The 20,983-nt window shown below is 37.6% G+C and overlaps 1 protein-coding gene across 1 annotated transcript in view; it reads right to left on the bottom strand.

The window, feature by feature from the left end:
- SEMA3A (semaphorin 3A) overlaps positions 1-20,983 on the bottom strand; it is a 173,968-nt gene that overhangs the window by 83,727 nt on the left and 69,258 nt on the right. The window contains exon 4 of the mRNA XM_071552744.1: positions 15,424-15,543. Coding sequence (XP_071408845.1) covers positions 15,424-15,543 — 120 coding nt within the window. The remainder of the gene's footprint in view (positions 1-15,423; positions 15,544-20,983) is intronic.

Raw genomic sequence — 20,983 nt, forward strand, 5'->3', positions numbered from 1 at the left:
AAATTCACAAACCTACAAATGACAAGTAGAAAGGGCTTGTATTCCAGCTTGCTTTCCTGCAAAATCCTTTGAAAGGCTAAACAGCCTTTTCAGGGCAAGTACTAATCTGCAGACTTGTATCCCTGTGTCTGAATGTAATGAGATTCCAGTAAACACATGCACTCCTTGACACAGTGAGCTCAGTTTAAGAGCAGCTTATTTTCAGCCACTTTCAGGCAGCTAAGACCAGACCAGAAATGCTACTTTAATTGAAATGAGAGTGCCTGTGCAGGGATTTGCACTGAATTTGTGAGACATTCAAAAGTCTGCTTATGGGCAAGGGTTAAGTTATGCAGAGAGAGCTTTAACTATCAAAACTTCTACTGCCTTGTCCAAACTTTCCTTTTTTAGTTTTCTTTCTTGATTGAGGTTGAACAAACTCAATTTCCCCCATTACTGTACTGTTTACTCCCACTAGTCTTTAAGAGAATACATGAATCTTGTACTCAAGTCTGAATCATTTACTATTATAACTTTTGGAAAAATCTTTGTGGCCTTGTTCCATGTTAAATAATAGTAATTTTCTTTCAAGGCCAGGTTTGATGGGGCTCTGAGCAACTTAGTCCAGTGGAAGGTATCCCTGTCCACAGCAGGAGGTTGGAACTAGATGATCTTGAAGGTTCCATCCAACTCAAACCATTCCACGATAAATAATGCCCAACCTTTCCATATGTCTAATTCAGTATGAGTTTCTGTCCTAGTTCAGCTGGAGGGACCAGCTAACCCTGTGTGGTGGTGATCAAACCTGTGTATTCCACCCCCTCTATTCATTCCCCAAGGACAATGGGCCATTAGCAGCAGCTGCCCAGGGAGCCATTATCACTTCACACCCAGCCTGAGGGGGGCGGAGCTGCTAATGGGCCATCAACAGCTCAACAACCCCTGGCTCCCAGAGTTAATCAACCATTGTGTGAGTCCCCGCCCAGGGGGAGGGACTGAGAGCTCCCTGAGGGTACATAAGTGGTGGGTAAGAAGACCTCAGGACCTTCTCGTCGGATCTAGAGCAGCAGCAGGACCTCGACAGCAGGAGATCACCGCTCTCGCCCAGACCACAGCCCTCGCCTGCACCAACAGGTTTTTCTTTTCCTTTTGCTCTGGACTTGGGGGAGCCACAGGGGTCTCAGCACAAGGGCAAACAAACCCCCTTGGGTTTGTGCCCCAGGACACTGGGTTATACTGCTGGAGTATTGTGAGTTGAAAGCAATTTCCCTTGTGTATCAGTGTTGTTATTGTAATATTGTTATTAAATTTTAGGTCTGACTTATAATCTCTCTCGTGGTGAGTTCATTTCCCCTGCTGGTTCACCTTCAAACCAGCACAGTTTCAAAGCTTGTTAGTTAGGAATAAAAAATAATGATCTACACTATACTATGAAGACTCCAAGGCACTTGTTCTTCAGTAAGTATTCCAGGAAAATACCCTAGATGCAGCAACAGTAAGTAGAAGACTTACTCTTTCATTACTCCCACACTTACATAATGAAATAAGATCCCTGTTTCTTATAACAAAAGATGATGAAATGCATAAACAAAAAGGTTTGTTAAAACAGAATAAAATAAATTGTTATTGAGAAAACGTAAATGAAGTTAAGCACCTCAACCAGCTATAATTAAATTGAATATGCCACTATGACTATTGTTGATATACCACCTTCATGACCACTGACGCAGAGCCAAACAGAAAATGAAACTTGGATCAAGTAAAGGAAAAAAAAACAACAGCACTATTGCTCTGCTGTTTGACACATGGTTTGTATTGTAGGTGCACGCATGAAACCTTTTTCAGGTTTGTAAATAAATGTTGGCTACACAGAGTAGTGTTGATTTACACAAATGGCAAAACGCTTGCAGGTTTCATGTTGGTTTCATACTTCAAACAACCTGGAAGTATAGGACGAAATGATCAGTCATTGCCTTGAAAAAGTAATCAATGCCATTTGCTTTCTGATTACACATTTACTGGTTTGTAATTAAAAAAAATAACTCATACCTCAGGGCAAAAGAACTCATTGGAAAATAGTCTTCCTCTCTTACACTGTTTGTTTTCTAATCCCCCTTCAAAAACTGTCTCCAGGTCTGGAATCAGGCTGAATCAATCCATTTGTATGATTTTACTGTGCCTAAGAAGTAAAAATCTGTATTATCTGAGAACTGACTTCTAGTACTAAGATTTTTTTTTTTACATCTCCATATGATAACACCATGTAGGCTTGACTCTTACATGTGCAAAGAGTCTCTGAAAGTCACCTAAATATTATCAAGTGGACAGATAGCTCCATCACTTCTATTTAGCTTCTCTGGAGACATCTTTTGGCGTGGGGACATGGGATCTTTTTCACATGATAATGACTGGAGATTCATCTTTTAAGAAATCTGAATTGCAGAGAACAAAATCAATTAAGGCCAAACAACTTGCCCCGCGCAGAAGCCTGAGAACTGGAAAAGAGCCCATAATACTGATGTCAAGCTCAAGCAAAATGTGCAGCAGTTTTGCACAGCACTGATAAGATGGTGCCACAACTGCTAATTATTTCACTGGCATAAGATTACATATCAGAGCATGAGAAAAAGCAGATTTCTCTCACAAACTCTTTGCATTTTCTTTCCTCCTCCCAATACTTTACTATCTGTGTTGTGAGCAAAGAATTCTGCAGCATGAGACATATTCCTTTTTTCTTATTTTTTTCTGTTTCATCAAAAGACATGATCAGGCAAAACACTTAAATAAGAGTAAACTTAAAGTATGTGAATAATATTTTTGCCTAGAGCAAGGCCAATGTTTCAGGAGGACAGCAGAGATTTGAACTTTACATCTTCTTGCTTAGGTATGAAAAGGTCTCAGATGAATGATTGATTTATCTAGTGGATTGTTTCTATTTAAACAAAGGAACAAAGCAGAATACACTATGTATTTGTCACTGCCAGTTTTCGTAATGCCAGGAAATTATTTTTTAAGTCAAAATCCATCTGTCACTGGTGTTGTCCATGTCACATTTCCACTTTAAGAGGTGATGGAAAATGTTTATATCCACATCAAGCCACTTACTCGACTTTCCTGGCATGGTTTATATTAAATACAGAAGAAGGCAGCAAGATAGTAATCCCTGAAAGCATCCTCGTGATGAGTCAGGCTGAGCTGTTAGCAAAGCTCTAGTCACTTGTTACCAGATTGTAACTCCATGGAGCACAGAGGTGCAAAAAATACCAAATGAATTTTAATGCTTCCCTCATCTTGAGTGGTGCTACTTGAGCTTCGCACTCATGAAACACATGGAACACGACTGTGATAATTTTGACATTCCATTTCACTCTATCAGTTTTGCCACTGTTCTTCTTTACATGCACAAGCATTATTTTACAAATAGCAACAACAAAGATTGTTCTGTGTTTCATAGCACATGGGTACATCTTCAAGATTTCTGCAACCAATCATATTATGCATTTATATGCCTGATATCTTGCACATCAAATAGATTACTACAAAGCTGATATTTAATTTGCTTAATTAATTCCATTGTGAAGGCATGTTTGAAGCCATGTTACTGAAGGATTCCGCCAAGGTAACCACTTAACAGCTTTAATTACTTTGTCATAATGATACATATCTAAGACAGATATTGTTATACTGTGACATCTGAGCACTTTAACCTAAAGGCAGTTATTAGCACTCCCATGCAAGATTCATTATGGATCATATTTCATTAATGGAGAGTATTGTGTTCTCATCTGATTATGTACTTGCAAATGTGTTTTTTTTTTTAACATATCTTTCTGAGTGTGACCATGTCACAACTTGGGGGAATCTGTAGATTTTCATAAATCAGGTAGCATTTCTTAACTACACTATATGCAGTCATACAGAGAAAAGTTATATAATAGCTCTTCTATTATATAGAATATAATATTCTATTTGATATGGACACTAGACAGGAAAAAGTTGCTTAGGGAAGGACACTGTACACAATTATGATTTGCTGTGCAATATTTGAAACTGAAATAATTAAAATGCAAATTAATGCTGCACTGCAAGAATCACTAGTTGTGATTTATATCACTACAGGTGAGAAGACAGTCCAGACTTGTAGATGACTGCAAATATACACAAATTAGAATAGATTAGATGACATAGCAAGTCATCACCATCTCTAATAAGCATGAATTCATCATTATACTTTTATTTATTCCGAATAATTCTTCTTTTAAGCTAAGTTTTCAAATGGCAACTGTTTGTTTCATCCAAGTGTTTCTCACATTCTTTTCTGACTCACTGAGCTAAAGAAAAAAATATTTTTTTTTAAAAAGCATCCTTCTGGGAAAAAATAAAAATAACCATATGTCAATTGTCTACAGTAAATAACACAGAAGATGAAGAAAAAGAAAAAACAGGTATTAACTGGTCTGTCCTTGAGTTCCCAAGAAATTATGGAAAGTTACTCATGAGTTACTTAGGAAATAACTAATTTACTCCAAGTCCACAGAGGCAAGAACGAGTCAGAGGCATGTATTTCATCTGAGTCAGGTCATACTCATTAAATTATTTTTCTTACATAAACGAGGGAGAGGTGAAGGAAGGAATAGAAGGGCACAGCACAATTCTCTCACAGGAGCACTATTTGAGGGAAGATGCAGAGATTCTATACAGTTTGTGCTCAGGAGCTCAAAGAGGAGTCGGCACATTTCCAAACAGACTTATCAAGCGCCACAAACACAAAATAAGTTGTTACAAGCTATGTAAGCTGGAACTGAGAATGAATGGAAGAGTAAATAATTTTTTTCCCAATTGACTTCAAGTGGTTTTATCCTTAGATTTTGAGAACAGAAAAGAGTTGCTGTAATCACTTAGTCTGATTTCCAGGATCACACAAGCAGTAGGCATATGAAACAAGCATAAATATTTAAAATACTGGCTGCTTCAGTGCTATTCTTAATTCCCACCCCCCATTTCAGCATTAAATCAATTAACTCTTCATGGCAAAAGATATATGGACTAATGTATAAGAAAGACAATTATTTATGCCTATGCACTGATTTCATATCTGTTACTTTTAGACAATTCTGTGCATAGTCTCGTGTTCTTTCTGTGCACAAAATAAACCATGACCTATTCTTAAAACTGAATTTTCTTCCTGTTGACAGGTACTACGGCAAGCACACATTGCAGTACCAGGTCTCTATTCCCACAAAAATATTTTTTAAAGAAGTATAAGGATTTTCTGTCCTGTAAGACTTTTGAGATCTTGAAATACCTGACTGTTAATCTATTTGTGTCATCTTATGCCAGCAAAACATGTGATGCAAAAAGATGAAAGGCTGCATACTAATAAAAAAACATATTTTTTATCCTTTGTAAAGGTATTTAGTAAAGTTAGAAAGTACACAATGATTAAATTCTGTCTGCTCTTGTTTTGCAGAGATCCTTCCTCTTGCAGCCATCTCCTCTATTTATATGTCATTATGGGATGAATTCTTATTCACTTTCTTACATGGTTCAGTAATGTCTCTCCTTAAGAAGCAAAGTACTAATTGCTAGTCAAAACATCAATATTTAGCATTACTTTCTTACTAAACTATGGAACTATGGAATAGTGGAATTTTATGATTGAAATGAACTTAGATGGTAATAAGTTTAAGACACTCCCTGTATAACACAGACAGAGAAGAAACTCAGTTTCAAAATCTTTTAAAGGCAAGGAAGTATCTGGAAAGTATTACAAAACTTTCTCACATAAAATATGAGTCTGTACATAAAAGTGAGGATGATCAAAATAGGAGAAGAACAATTATTTCCTGTTCCACCAGGCGACTGCTGGAAATACCTATGTCCTGCTGTTTACTCACAGAAATAGTGGCTTCACCTGCAGTTGCTCTGCTCTGTATCAACGGAGAAATAAGATTTAATCATTGTGGAGAAGCCAGTTTTGTGATGCCAAATGCAGCTGCTGATGAAAAGACATGTCAAGGAGTTTGGAAACACACCAAGGAGGCCTTCCACTGTGGAAAATTACTTTTTTCTTCCCTGAATCTGTTTGAAAGCTTTTAAATCCATGAGTGTTCTCATCTTTCCTTTGGGGAAATGCCCCTTGTCAGGGAATTCTGAATCAGTGAGACTCTTATGGCCAGAAGCAACATCACAAGGAGGTTTTGAGAAGTTAAGGCATGAAGCTCTCCATCACTGCTGAGCAGCCTGTGCCACGGCCATACACAGCCTCCCTGGGCCCTTCCTGGGACTAGCCACTGGCCACTCACCATTCCAGCTTACTGTTCAGCTCACACAGTGTGAACATGCAGAAACTGTAAATATCAGGTTAGTCTGAAAGCATGGAAAAAGGCAGTGTTTTCAGACTCACATCTCTGAGAGTTAAATATATGCTACAGTCCCAAAAGGCACTTCACAGCACATCAGCTCTCATAAAATTTTAGGCAAAGACCAATGAAGTTAGTTCATCAATAAGCTTTTCATTAGGTTATCGTGTTTGAATATTTAATATAACTTGTTATTTTGCTCTTCTGTATTTCACAGCTCTGTGGTCTGTATGTGGGGCACCACCTACAGCTAAAACCTGCTGCACTGTGACCTTGGCTGTTTAAAGATTATTTGACAAGATGTTGGTGCTGAGCTACAAACACAATACAGTCACTTCCACAGCAGAAATCACACTGAAAACATGATTTTCTTCATGAGGTCAGCCCCTATCATCTGGAGGCTTGTGACATGAATCCCATGATGAATAATGCTGTTTTGATGCTGACCTATCCAAACCTGAGCTCTGTAACTCCTTCTTTCAGTTTTGTTCCCTCCTGTGCCTCTAAGTCAAGAAATAATTCTATTTATAAGTCATTTCCTCAATTAAGTCAGTCTATACTATAGGCTGGTTTTCTACTGTTTTTATTACATTGGTTTCCCAACAGATGGTCATTTGTTATTTTATTTTTTTCTTCCCCATGTTGGTTGAGAGATCAAAGGATTTAGCCATACTTGTCTTTTGTTTCGGGAGGTGTGTGGATGAAATTTTGCATATGTTGCAGGACTGTGAAGTTGGGCTAGTGTTTTCAATTGTTACTCTAACAAGAGGCAAATGCTGAACTTCTGTGTTACTAGAAACATTATGGGCTTTGTTGATGAACCAACATAATATTCCCACCCAGAAAATTGGATCGACATCTTAATATGATTGCCATGTCTCTTAAAATTACAAACTAAGTCTGCAATGAATTAGAAAAACTGTATCATTTCATGGTATAGTAGGGTAACCATGTGCAGTGGGAATATTTACATTGTGGGAATAAATAATTCATTATAACATCCTTTAACTGATAGGAGAAGTAACGAACATCCAAATGCAAACAGTGGGTGCATTTTCAGCTCCTCTGGTAGTCATTGCTACAATTAATTTCCTTAAAGCAGTCACAAAACTCTGAGCCCACTGAAGATAAATAGCAAGGAAAAAAACACCCACTATTTAAAAAAAAAAAAAAAAATTAAACCCAGACCCTAAGAGTGTCTTTAACTTAAAACACTCGTTATCTGAGCATGTGCAAAGTTACCCGTCGTTTTAAGACATGAACTACAAAACAAGACATCACATGTGGTATAAGTGAAGGTCCACCCAAGGTTCTGCAAGTGCACATGTGCACGCTCCACTCCACAAATTTACTTCCATGGAGGTCTCTTTCTATCTCAGTCTTTTTTTCTCCTCTCCAGCAATATAAACAAAAGTTTTCCCACAGTTCTGAGACTCATTTCTTTGAAACTAATGAATATGTCTACTGGCTTTAGTTTCTTATTCATGGGACCCATTCAGCTGTGGCTTACTGTATACAGCCCTCCACTGTAATGAACCAGCATTTCTCAGCCACTGAAGACGAAAGCCATGTACAGTGAGGCAACAATGGTCTTATCGGTTACCTCAGTGGAAGCATCCTAGTGCATAGACTCTTGTCATTAGGAGGCAAGTGGTTCACATTTGACACTATTGATCACACTGGACTTTTTTTGCATTGAGAAAATAAAAAAAAATTCTATGTTAACAGTTACTTTGTTAGAATGGGCTTTTTTTCAACAGTAGAGCAGAATATACAGTATCTTGCTACTATCAAGCTTTCTTTTGTGTCATTGCATGTCTGTAGTGATCAGATCAGAACAATGGATGCACAAACAATCTCTACAGACCATATCCTTACTAGTTCTCCCTCATCGCAGGGAAGCTTTCAATTTAAACAAAACTGTAGAGTGATGGAGCATGACCTGCAGAGTGACTTTCACCTACATTTTCATTAAAACATATGTATAAAGTAATTCTAAATTAATATGACTCTGGAATTTGTTTTTTGTTTGGTTTGCTTTGTTTTCTTAAGAATAAACACGGAGGTCTGCCATAGAAATTTGTATATATTTACTAAGCCCTAAACAAAAGCTCAATGGCTGAAATGATCAGACTTGAATAGTGCTTGGGGTTTCTTTAGTGGTTTCTGCTGTGCAACAAATGGCCCTCGCAGTTGTAAATTCGATGTCTTTGTTCTGTTTCTCATCATATACCTCTCCTCAGTATGACCAAAGAGCTGTGCTTCCATTTTGCCTAAACCATTTAAGTCTATAGTCTGAGGAATGAAGGTGAAGAAATAAAATAACCACCACACTGTTTTGACTTGTGATAGTTTAAAACTTGATTTCATTTCCTGCATGTAAACGTTCAACTTGTAAATCTCAGAGTGAGCCTCAGACATAATTACTGACTTTCTGTCACTTCAGACATAAATAGATTCCAAATTGCTTAGGTGTAATTATGAAATATACAAGGGCAGGACTGAATGCATTAAATGACAGCTGAAAACCTACAATGTTCATATTTCCTGTCAATGATTAAAGCATGATCCCTTTGCTAAATAGTTTTCCTCCAAAAATGATATATGTACTGCATCTGAATTTTAAGATACTGAGACAGATCCTTCACATATTTATGATTTCAAATAGCCCTATTCTTAAAAATATACCTTTACATTGATAAATGTAAGATCAAATGGATCAACTTGTCAAATATTCAGCTGTCATAAAGGCATACCCTTCTTAATTGAATGTATCTGAATAATAAACACTAGCTGCACATTTAAATTTTCATGCTTTGTATGGTTTACATTAAAAGTTTAGTATGCATTATAATTTTTATCAGGAAATAGATTCTTGATAAAATAAGATACTTGCAAAAAATACTTTCAAAATTTTCCTCTGCAGTGCCCCACTTTGCTGAGGAGGAAATATCCACAGCAGCTGTGTAGACCTTCCCAACAGTGAAGGGTAGGAAAGATGTCAGCCATTGCTGCCATGTGTGTTATTCAGTTGAGAGAAGTTTATGTCATAAATTAAACTATTCTGACAGCTAAATTATCGCATAAAGCCTAATAGTTCTACTTTAAAGGATCTGCTCTGGAAAAAAATGTTTATTGGAAATACATTTTGCTTGGGGATGACAAGATGAAGTTTTGAAAAATATGAGTTTTCCTGGTTTAACTTCTCTTTTAGCAAACAAGTGTTCAACATACAGCTAAAGTCAAAGGAGATCTGCAATGTATTCAAAGACAGGCCTTCATAAATGATAGCATTTAACCGTAAACCTGATTAATATTTGTTTACAAAGGGGTTTATGGAGTTTTTCAATAAGTCCTTTAAATGGGAATCAAGTTACCTCTTTATGGTGACCTTCTACTTTCGTAACTTTATCACAAGATAATGCAAGATAACAAGAGGTGCCATTTGGAACAGAGCACTAAACCTCTAAGAAATATGTGGTTTTGCATGTGTACAGAAAAATGTGTAGAGATTCCAACAACACATCCTGGTTTCCCTATTGAAATATTTTCAGACCTTACCAGAACAACTGTCTTAGGAGAAAGGACTCTGTCCTTTCCCTGTACTCCTCATGTAAATATTGTATTTGTGTCATTGAAAAATTCCCACATCATAACCTTTCCCAATGTCATAGTGAAATATGGATTGGAAGAATTATAGGATATATACAGGTACATGTAACTGTATATAAAAATACATAGTTAAAAATGCTGGGAAGGTGACAGCTATGACAAGATTTTTTCCTGTTAACAAGTGGAGGTAAATTGTACGTATGTGAAAAGCCTGATTTTGCGTCAAGTATTTTCACATAGGGTAGCCTAAGGTACTGGAAATTGATGTCATGTGGAGCAGTAGAAGTGATGGTTTACAGACTCATCACCTCCAGGGCAATCAAGCCCCTTTGTTTTGTGATTTTGGGCACTGCCCCTGTGAGGTGTCCAGACACATGTGTGCCTAACACTGACTATCTTATTACCTGCCATCCTCCGCAGACAAGAACATCACTACAGAAAAAATGTCTAGTGCCTGAGATTTCCCCATATAGCAGGTTAGCATTACCTGGCTTTTGTGACACAGGGTGAAGTAAATCAGCCTTTAAAAATCTAAGAGATGTTTTCCTTTTTTCCCCTGGTAAAAGTACTCAGACAATGGAAATAAGTGTTCTGAAAGGTACTTGCACCTAAGCTAGAGATCTGGCTCTTCTGTTTTATTTTCCTGTACTATAGTAACAGGATATCTGATAGTTTGGAAGGTTAAAGCACCTGTGAACTAAAGTAGGCTCTTGCAGTCTGTAAACTATATCTTCCTTTATTGGCATTTCTCTGTGATTATAGTGATGCTTAGGAACAGTATGTCACAACTACCAATTGTGCTATCAAAAATGAGAATCATCCTTTAACAGTATCCTTTTCGTTCATACTCTCTCTATACATTTCAGAAGCATTTAAATACCATATAAAGGTATAATTAATTAGAAAGAAAATTATCCTGAGGTGATTTGTAACTTAAAAAATCATTTTCTCAAATGCTTCACTTAAAAACCACTGGTCAGAATCTTAACTGATGTAACCTGACACAGGTCTGCTGTCTTCAATGAAATTAGGCCAATTAATGCCACTTCTGCTACTACTGAAATCAAGGTTTCACTCTGAATTTTTATATTAAATAATCAGACACAATATGTTTTCTACCAGCAGTAGCATTGGTCCTTCAATTACTGTGTTCCTTCAAAGTCATTCTCTTGGGAAAAATCTGCTTTTCCATCACTATATACATAAAACGTAGACATAGAGAAAAAAAGATAGATGCATAAATGCATCAGAACAGGATGTCCATTACTCAGAAAATGCATTCTAGACATCTTCTAATATGAAGCAAAGAGGCGAAAAAAAGAGTGGAAAGTATATTTCAGCAAAACTTTATGACTTGAACGAAAGATTTTTAAAATACACAGAGTCCGGAAAAAGCAAATATGTTACAGGTGTTAGCATTATATAACTTCATATGCAATAACTTAATGTTTTATGTACATCATAAATCTGAACTAAATTTAAAGCTTCTTTATTGATTGAGAAATAACCTTCAAGTAAAGCGATCCCAGATCTTTTAAGTTCATGCTGTTAAAATGAGTATTAATCTGTTGGACAATGACAAGAAATGTGGAATTAGGAGACAATAAAAGAAGCTGAGTTAGTTCTTCAGACAGTGCCTATTGATTTACCTCTGTTGAAGAAACACTAATGTATTCCTGCTGAGGATCTGGCTAACAATGCCTGTCTCAGTGTTTAAAAAAAACAAAAAAAAGTACTATAGCACATTCTCTATACCTCCACTTGTATGTAAGGGTTAAGTAAATGGAAAATCCTGTTCTTACCGAAACAGGACTGTTCCCCGCTGCTTCATTCAAACTACCCCAAAGGGAGCCCTGGGGAAAGGGAGCAGGGCTCCTTCCCCCTGCTCAGGCATGCACAGGCAGGTGCATTCCGCATCCTGTTGCGATTTTCTAGGGGGTTTAATGCACCTCTGTGTCTCCCTGCAGTTGGATTTGTTCCTTTCAAGCACAGATCTGACTTGTGTAATTTTGCAACTGTTAAGTACAACATTCCTACACATCCAGCCCTGTTTCCTCAGAAGTCAGTGGGCGCAAACCACAGCTTTACTAATTACTTTCTTGTTTTGACTGGTAATTGGTTTCATGTATTACACTGCGTTATGACGACAGAATGCCAGATATTGCCTAACCTCAGATCCCTGAAATTTGTGTAGGTGTCTGTGTTAGGTCATCTGTCCTAAATTCATGCACATACAATGGATGATATCAAGCTTTAAATTAGGCTCTCCTCAGGTATTTTCTCCATACCCACATGCTATGTTCTCTCTAAATATGTTCTTTCCTGCTTCCTAATGGCTTACGTGCTTAAAGTCTATTCAAACATTAACTTTATTCTTTTCTCTAAATACTGTGGTTATTCACTTATACATCTGGAATGGATTTAAGAGAAGATTAGTCTGCTTTACTCCTTAGACTGCAGAGTAATTCACAACATATTAGGCTGTATACATTTGCACACATCATTTTTAATCAGATGCACAGCATGCTGCTCACATCCTTTTAACTTTTTATTATTATTTCTGATACTGTACTTCATCAGACTCAATTAAACCTGCCTAGTTTCATCACTAGAAATGGTTTTCTTCAGGTATGGAATGGGGCTGTGCTACACTGCTTCATATCAAAGAGATATTCAACAGATATAACAATTCATATTCCCATTACTTTACGACTATCACACAAAGTAATTTATTTCATTTCCCAATCATAAAAATTCTACCATATTCCAGGCTCCTGCAGACTACTCCAATTGCTTCCAGCATCTCCTCTATCGCTCGCCACTCTTTTTTTAAAATTTTGTTTCTCCACCCTCCTCAGTTTGGCACACACTGATTTCCTCTCTTCTATTGGATTCAGGCAGGTGGGTTACACTCAGAGCTCACATAAAGAAGCAATCTTATTAAGGAGTAGGTACATTCCCTGACTATTCCCCTAATCAGTTCACATTTACCTCTCTAAATGCTTGAAAAATAAATAAGCACATGGTGAAATCAGTTAATTTTCCACAAGTGTTGTGGCAGAAAAGGAATCTTCAGGAAATGTTTTAGATGGCAATTTTTAACTCAAAATCAACTGGTAACCTTTGATTATACTTTTTACTTTTTTTAGTATTCTAGGAAGGTATAAACTCTGCATGATACAGAAGCAATGGCCTTTTGACATGTCCAGTGCTGCTGTCTGACATGAGAACATAAACCATCTGGCTCTCACAGATGCAGTGTGCAGGGGTTAATATTGTATCCCTCTCATTCATGGTGTCTCTAATAGCTACTGTCAATCAAGCACCGTCCTCTTCCTCAGCTCCCAGAGGAGATACACATTGGAAATTCCTGGCGAGGTACCATGGGAAAGGAAGGAGCAGGCTCCAGCTGAGGGACGGAGATGGGACAGATTATTTTCATTTCAAAACTAATAAATTCATTTATTCATCTGATTTTCACCTTTGCAGGGGCCAGAACTCAGGCTGTCAGATTTGTCAAAGCCCAAGATGATGTGGGTACAGCTGCCTCCTGCCTGCCTCACTTTGTCTCCAGATGGACAGACCTGGGCTGAGAAGGCAGCAAACTCTTCTGCACAACTGTCCAGAGGATACAGAAACTTGTGCCCCTGGAAAGGCAGGTGAAGATGATTTCACTCATAGCACAAGTATGAAAAAGAAAACAGAAGTTAATGGTGTCTGAGGCGGTTCAGATAAACATACTCCTGATTTCCCCTATTTGTGATGATGTAACCAAGGTTCATGAGAATGATTCAGGAAGAGGGGGACTTACAAACTTACCACGTAAATGACCAAATAATAAAAGCCAACTATTTAGATTTTGTTTATAGTTATGGACTGCTAAAAAGAAGCTAAAACAAACATCCTCTTTCAGCTCCAGAGCCAAACACATCATTGAATCAAGACTTTAAAAATCCAGAATGTTAAACCAAGGTTGGATCTGGCCTCTCATCTCTGATAATCCTTTCTATAAATCCTTGATAAAGTGTGTGTTAGTTTTATGGTACAGCTATAAAACAGCCAAATGTAGAAGTAAATGACCTCATATGAGCCATCTCTCTGCAGATAGATTCCCTTGGCAGATAGCCAAGAATTGATTGACACACATCTTACGGAACTAGAGTTAATTAATATGTCTACCAATTCCCAAATGGATCTCAGGAAGCAGAGAATCTGTTTAATGCAGTAAGCAATGACATACTGTGTGTGGTCAAGAGACAATCACTAATTGCCAAGAATGCATTGTAATAAAGCGTTAAAGAATCTGAACAAAAACCTCTGCAGCTCCCTTCAAAAGCTTATGCTTAGAAGATTTTGAAGACTTATGTTTCAAATATCAAAAGACATTTTTATCAGAAAAAATAGTTCCCAGACTATGAAGTCACCACTCAAAAGGTCTGTTAATTTTACTACAAGAAGAAAAAGTCCTCATTCATTTAACAGTGATATCTCTATTTTCAATGAAATCTACAAACCCAAGATCACAGAAGCTACAAGTAAAACAATTATGGATTCACTAGTAAAACATATCTTTACATGCTGAAAACACATCAAGAGTATGATTGCTAAACTAAAACAGTCCATTGAGTCAGGTAAGCGAGACAGAAAACACAATAAAGTCAAATAACTTATATTACATACTCAACAGGAAAATAAAAGTTGTTTTTTCTGGAGAGAAAAAGTATTGAAGTGGAGCACAGATAAATTCTAGTCAAATCTTAAGTGAGGAAACCCAGTCTAGTTCCATGGCTTCCTGTGAGTGCTTCTGCTTTTCACCAGGGAAGACCACGCTTGTCTACTCAGTTATGATGATCACTGATAAAACAATACAAGAGCTACTGAAATATTTCTACAATACTAAGCAAAAAATCAGGAAGCTACAGACTAAAGAAATGGGGGAAAAGAGAGAGTGATTTATTTTTCACAAAAAAAGTAAGGAAACAAAACCTAGGTCACATATGAAAAACTGTCAGTGTGTTAGGACAAATCTGAGAAGGGAGATTTACGAATGTGTGACACTATTTTAATTCTCAGCTAGTAGAAAGCTGTGGTGGTGTCAGACTGCACTGACTGGGAGGAAACTAAAGGACAGAGTTGGGCCCAGAATAAACACACAGGCTAAACTACCCCTCTTATATCTGGTATCTAACCCAACCAAAAAAAAGAGCGTTTTTAACTTCATGAGCCAGGTAGAACAGGCTTACTTATATTTACTTAAGCCCCTGGGGGAAGAGATGCTGTGTAGGGGAGAAAAGTAAAGCTTCTACTGAGATCTATCCATGAGCACCTGACTCAGGAGCAGGTCTTACCAGATCCACCTCCCAAGCCAGAGAAATTATAGAGAATGAATGTTGGCAGAAAGAGATCATGGCTAAACACCAACAAAGATTAAAAAGTGGCAAAAGGAAAATATTAGTTTAAGATAGTTTACCTCAGGGTGGCTTCCAACTTCAATATAGGTGCAGACTGGATGAAAAGCCCCTGTTCCGCAAGCATATAGGTGGGTTTGGTTGTAAGCCTTAAGCACCTTGATGAAATTAGCACATTCTCTCTGCAAAGAAAAGGGGAAAAAAATGTATTCACAGAGTTAATTCAGCGATCCTGACTAATGGGAGCTTTTCTGTCTCAGGGATGTACGGCTGAATGAACAGATTTGTAAAGTGTGATCATTTCATGCTGTTCATAAGATTGTTTACTGCTAAGCATTTAATAAATAGCTTGATTTAGTTTCTCATTTAAATATCTTTGGTTGCTATTTAATAAAGCACCCAACCCTGAAGAAAGGACTACAGAAAAAAATCTCCTAATTTTTGTTTCAGACATGCTTCATCTTTGTAATTTATGCTATTGCCATGTTTGTAAGACATTTATAGAAATGTGTCAGAACGAAATAATGAAGAAAAATGGACCAACTGTTTGCTTGTATTCAATTAAGTAACAATTAGAAGAAAAATGGGCCAGATGGAAGGAGTTGATGAAAAACAAATCATTGACATAGCATTTTTAACAATCATATGAGAGCTGCCTCACCCCCACTGTCTGTGTTTAGGGCCAATTTTACACATATGAATACCAATGTCAAATTCTAATGTAACCATTGAAATCCCCTAGAATGTAAGTTTTGCAAGACTTGGACTTTACCTTTTCTTCCAATGTAAATTATTCAACATGAGTTATTTTAATCCTCAGCAAATAAAATCTTAGTAGCAACACTAACAGTCCCTAGTACAAACATTATCTGTTATCTCTTAATAAAATTGTCATTATTAATGCCTAATGTTATTAAAATGGATAGCCAAGATGTCAACTTTTTCCATTTGTTTAATATTTTTTTATTTCAATCAGGTCTAACATTGAAAAGAAATATGTCAATGCCTGCGAGTTGGTCTACTGACACAATGACAAATAATGGATTTCAAAAATTAAATAAATATTTCCAGTAAAGTTTGTGTATAAGATAAAGGAAATTATTCTATGCATATTTGATTACTTTTTTGGTACAGTGTTCGACTCTACCCTTCCAAGTGGACCAAGGCCCATGAAAACACTACCTCAGTTCCCGCCTCCACAGAAATCTCATTGACTGGAATGATCTCCCTCTGTAACTCACTTGCTAATTAGACCAGATACTCCTAAACACGAAATAAAGGCTCTGCCAGGAAAATGCATGTGCAGTTTGAGGCATGCCTTAGGCCACCACAGGGAAAAACAATGAATTTACACAGATGAAACACTAATTCCTGGCCTTACACAAAGGACTGTACAGGTATGACATTGCTCTTACAATTTAATTATATATTTGCATAATAGATAATAGCAATGTATTAAAAAGAGCATCCAGAGAAAAGCATCCAGGATCTTGCTACGTCCTTGACTTACTGCTGTTAACTTATCTTTTCAACTGAGATGGAAGAGAAAACATAGAGATAGTTAAGGTAATCCAACAGGAAATTGAAAGAAAGAGATGGATGTAACTCAATTCTTTCCATTCTGATCTTTCATAAGAAAAACACACACAATTGCTGGTACATACTTCTTCTTCCCACATATACAAGCATGAGCATACATTTATTATATTTGTTTATCCACAGACTGCTTTTCACTGTCACAGTAGTAGAGTATTAAGCAAACACCTGGCATATTTAATAAAAAAAGGTTTCAATATTTCTATTATTGTTGTTGTACTTTGCTCCTTTAAATAAGAGTATGTTAATAATTCAATGTCTGCAAGAGTGAAATGAACAAATTACCAAAATTCATGTAATATTAAAAATTAACAAAATTGAAATAGATCCTTTCTTAAATTCTGATATTCTGTGTTTCAGATGGATCATCTGACTTAGACTCTGTGTAATTGAAAACTGACCAATGATGCATGTATTATTAAATAAGCCCAAATACTCAAACTTAGAGCTGTATCTGGACAAATGTAAACACAAAGTTGTTTCAGTAAGACTATGCTTTGCTCAGGCAGGTTTAATGTATCGTGGATTTTAAAAAATGTCTTTGTGGTCTATTACTACCTTTTATTAAAGCTTTAAAAATTGCCTACTTGAAGAATATGAAATGTTAGAGGCTGGTGGCCACATGCAAAATGCTGTGAGTACATGGGCTGGACCCACAGCCAGTGTGAATAAAAGAATTGTGCTGATTTCAGAGGAACTCTTCTGATTTACAGCAACATGCTACCTGTGACTCTATATGCACTCAGAATCACACAATCCTAGAATATTCTGAGCTGGAAGGGACCCACAAGAATCCTCAAGTCCAGCCCTTTAAGTGAACAGTCCCTACGGGGATGGAACCACAACCTCGGCTTTATTAGCACCACACTCTGACCAACTGAGACTGTTCAGCTGCCTATCTGTAACATACAGCAAGAAGGTATTACATAGCTAATACTTTAAAGGTGAGATGAAAAGCCCTACTTAGATTAGGGCAGAGTCTTTGATTTCTGTGGATGATACTAAGAAAAATTCTACCACTAGCTTCACTGAATTATTCCAGATTAGTCCATGGGGTAAGGAGGGTTAACCCTATCACAGCCATATTTGCATGTCAAGTGTTCAGGATTGATATCAGCATAAATGAGTAAATATCAGTAAAGTGATTCAGGATTTCTAACATATTTCCAAAAGTCAATTGAACTTATTAATGCCTGCTTTTAAGGTCTTCTAATTCTTTGTACATGATTTTTACCATAGAAGTCTGAGAAATACACAACCTAGTTAAACAATGGGGAAAGTAAATACCTACAGTAATAAACCTTTGACTATGAGGAATAAATTTATACAACATTTAAAGTTCCTAGTCCAGTTCAGATCACTCTTATAGCTTCCCTCTGTTTTATAGCTGCATAAAGGAACCATTAAGGGCTATTCAGTAAATTCTCATACACCTTTCTGGTAGATTAGGTTTCTTTATATGTTTTACATGGTAGTAAAAAAATAAATAAAAAGGGGTATTAAACCCCAATAAATGACAACAAAGTAAAGTTACAGTTTTGATTTAAGCCCTTGTCAACTCAGGAAGTTCAAAGTGAAGTTTCTGCCCTGCCTGGGAGACAGTGCTATTCTCACTGGAACAATAGTAACAGGCACATTGATTTCCATCTCAGATTCCTTCCTTTGTCTAGCTGCGTTCAAGTACAGCTGAACAGATACAACATCATGTGAGGAAGTGTTGTACCTGGTCGTTTGATATTCTCAACTTACTTTGGGATGATGAATATTAGGTATTTCTGGTTTATGTAGTTCTGGGACAAAATACCTTCCCACAAATCTGTAATAAACCAACTTTAACAGCTTTGAATGATTTGCTCAGACTCTAAATCTCAGCACATGTGAATGACAAAGAAGATATTCCGATCGTGGAAAATGTATGTGCATTGAATGCAAACTGGGTCTGCCACTACACCAGACTTGAGTGACTGACTCCCATTTCCAGTCTGTTTCCCCGTTCCTGCCCTCACAGTCCGACTCTCAGTGGCATTCAGGCCCCGCCAGTTCTGAAACCTAGCAGGCGGCTCTCCTGGTCCCTACACTGGTGGCTATGTCCACTTCACTACAAAGCAACTCCCCAACCCCCTTGGCTGGAGGCCTGGAATGACTTTGGTGTCTCCAGCTGGGCTTGTCCCACTTGGCAGCAGTGTCTCCCTCTGCCAGAACCCTGTGCTAGCACTCTATTGTCAGTGTGAAGGTCTGTGCCAGCAGGATGAGGCACTTCACTATATGATCTCAGAGTGTAAGGCACTGGAAGTGAGACAAAGACAACAAAAGGCATGTAGTATCTCGGAAAACACAGCAGACAGGAGCAAGTATCCACCACAGGAAGAGGAGGCAATCCAGAGCCAGAAGTTGTAAAGAGCAAATTGTCAGGGAATTTAAACACTGTGTCTATGCGTGAGTTCAGCCCTCTAGTGCTTTTGTAGCTATGTTCACTTTCCCCAAGAAAGAGATGTTGTTTAAAGGGAACATATCCACACCTTTTGAATATTACTCCTTAAGTAAAACAGACAAAGAACAAAAATTAGACTTTTAAAAATTAGTTTCCAGGTGGAAATAATTTTTTAATTTTTAAAAAGCAGGGTGTTTTGAGAGTTTAAATAATTTTAGCCTAATAACATGAATGAGAATGAACGCACAGTTTGAAAAGTTCTCCATGAGCAGGAAAGTATTGGATGAGGTATGAAAAAAAAGCAGATGAACACTGGGATCACCACAGTGAATCATTATAAATTTTTGCACTTAATAATTTTGTTCATTATAATGGGTAGCTTAATAGTAGGAAACTTTTCGTGTCTATATATAAAGCTAAACACTGGTTTTTGCCCTAGAGCTTGAGTTTATATATACATACATACATACAGCAGAAAGCATAAGTGGCTGCACATAGTACAGAATGATTGAGGCATATATTTGAAGGGAAAATAAGGTGGGATTCACTGAAGTCTTCAAAGTACTCATTCAAATATCTTTCCTACCCCTGGAGAGGATTAGTCTTCACTTATATTTCAATGAATGCTGTAAGGTTTCCCCAGGAGCTGTAGGTTCTGCCTTTGGCTGTGTACAGAAGTGCCTCTATCTTAAAATCCAAGCAGCTAAATCCCCTAAATCATATCTGAGACCTTTTAGGACAGGCTGCAAGGTCTTCCTCTCTCTGTCCTGACAGAGAGTACTTCCTTAGATGTTACTTTATTATGTTTTCACAGTATAACTGCTGGATCTATTTCTGCAGACAGTTGTGATGACACGAATGCCAATATCCTCTAAAGCATGGCCAAAGAAATGGTGACATGTAGTAGCTGAAGCACTCACCCTAAACCTGGGGCACAATCCAGTTTGCTTCTCTGTTTGAAGGAAAATGGACTGTAACTTTCACCAAAGCCCAAGAAGCTCCTACAGGCTTTCCTGCATTTAGTATGGCACAAGAGCCTCCCTGACATCCGATCCCGTCAGATCTCGGAAGCTAAGCAGGGTCAGCCCTGGATTAGTACTTGGATGGGAGACCTCCTGGGAAATGCCGGGTTCTGTAGGTTCTAATCCTGAGGACTTCACTGTCACCGTCCAAGCTCGCTCGGCCGTGGCAGATGAACCTCAGGACTTAAACAGTGGGGCCAGTTCTGCGCATGCTGTGCCTCACCTAAAAAATCCACTGCACAGGCTGGAAGGGCACACCCACTTGGGGAGAGCCCTTCCCAAATCTTCGTTTGCGAAGCTGAGCCACACACACACTGGCAATCCTTTAGTGTGGCACAAGAGCATTCAAGTGAGGCCATTCTACCTTATGTTCAGGAGTTAAAGATATATTTGGCCATGGGGACAGAACATGCCCCAGAATTTCACTGGGCATTTCTGAGTGAGAAAAAGGTTTTAATTTCAGGTACATTAAAGGTGTTTATGCTTCCTCTACACTTAACTGAGGAGGTTGTAGGGTTCAGATCCTCAGCTCCACACTGATGATTTATTAAAATGAAAGTGGCTAAAACAGTT

This window comes from Pithys albifrons, chromosome 3 (genome assembly GCF_047495875.1).
Source record: "Pithys albifrons albifrons isolate INPA30051 chromosome 3, PitAlb_v1, whole genome shotgun sequence".
Taxonomy (NCBI): domain Eukaryota; kingdom Metazoa; phylum Chordata; class Aves; order Passeriformes; family Thamnophilidae; genus Pithys; species Pithys albifrons.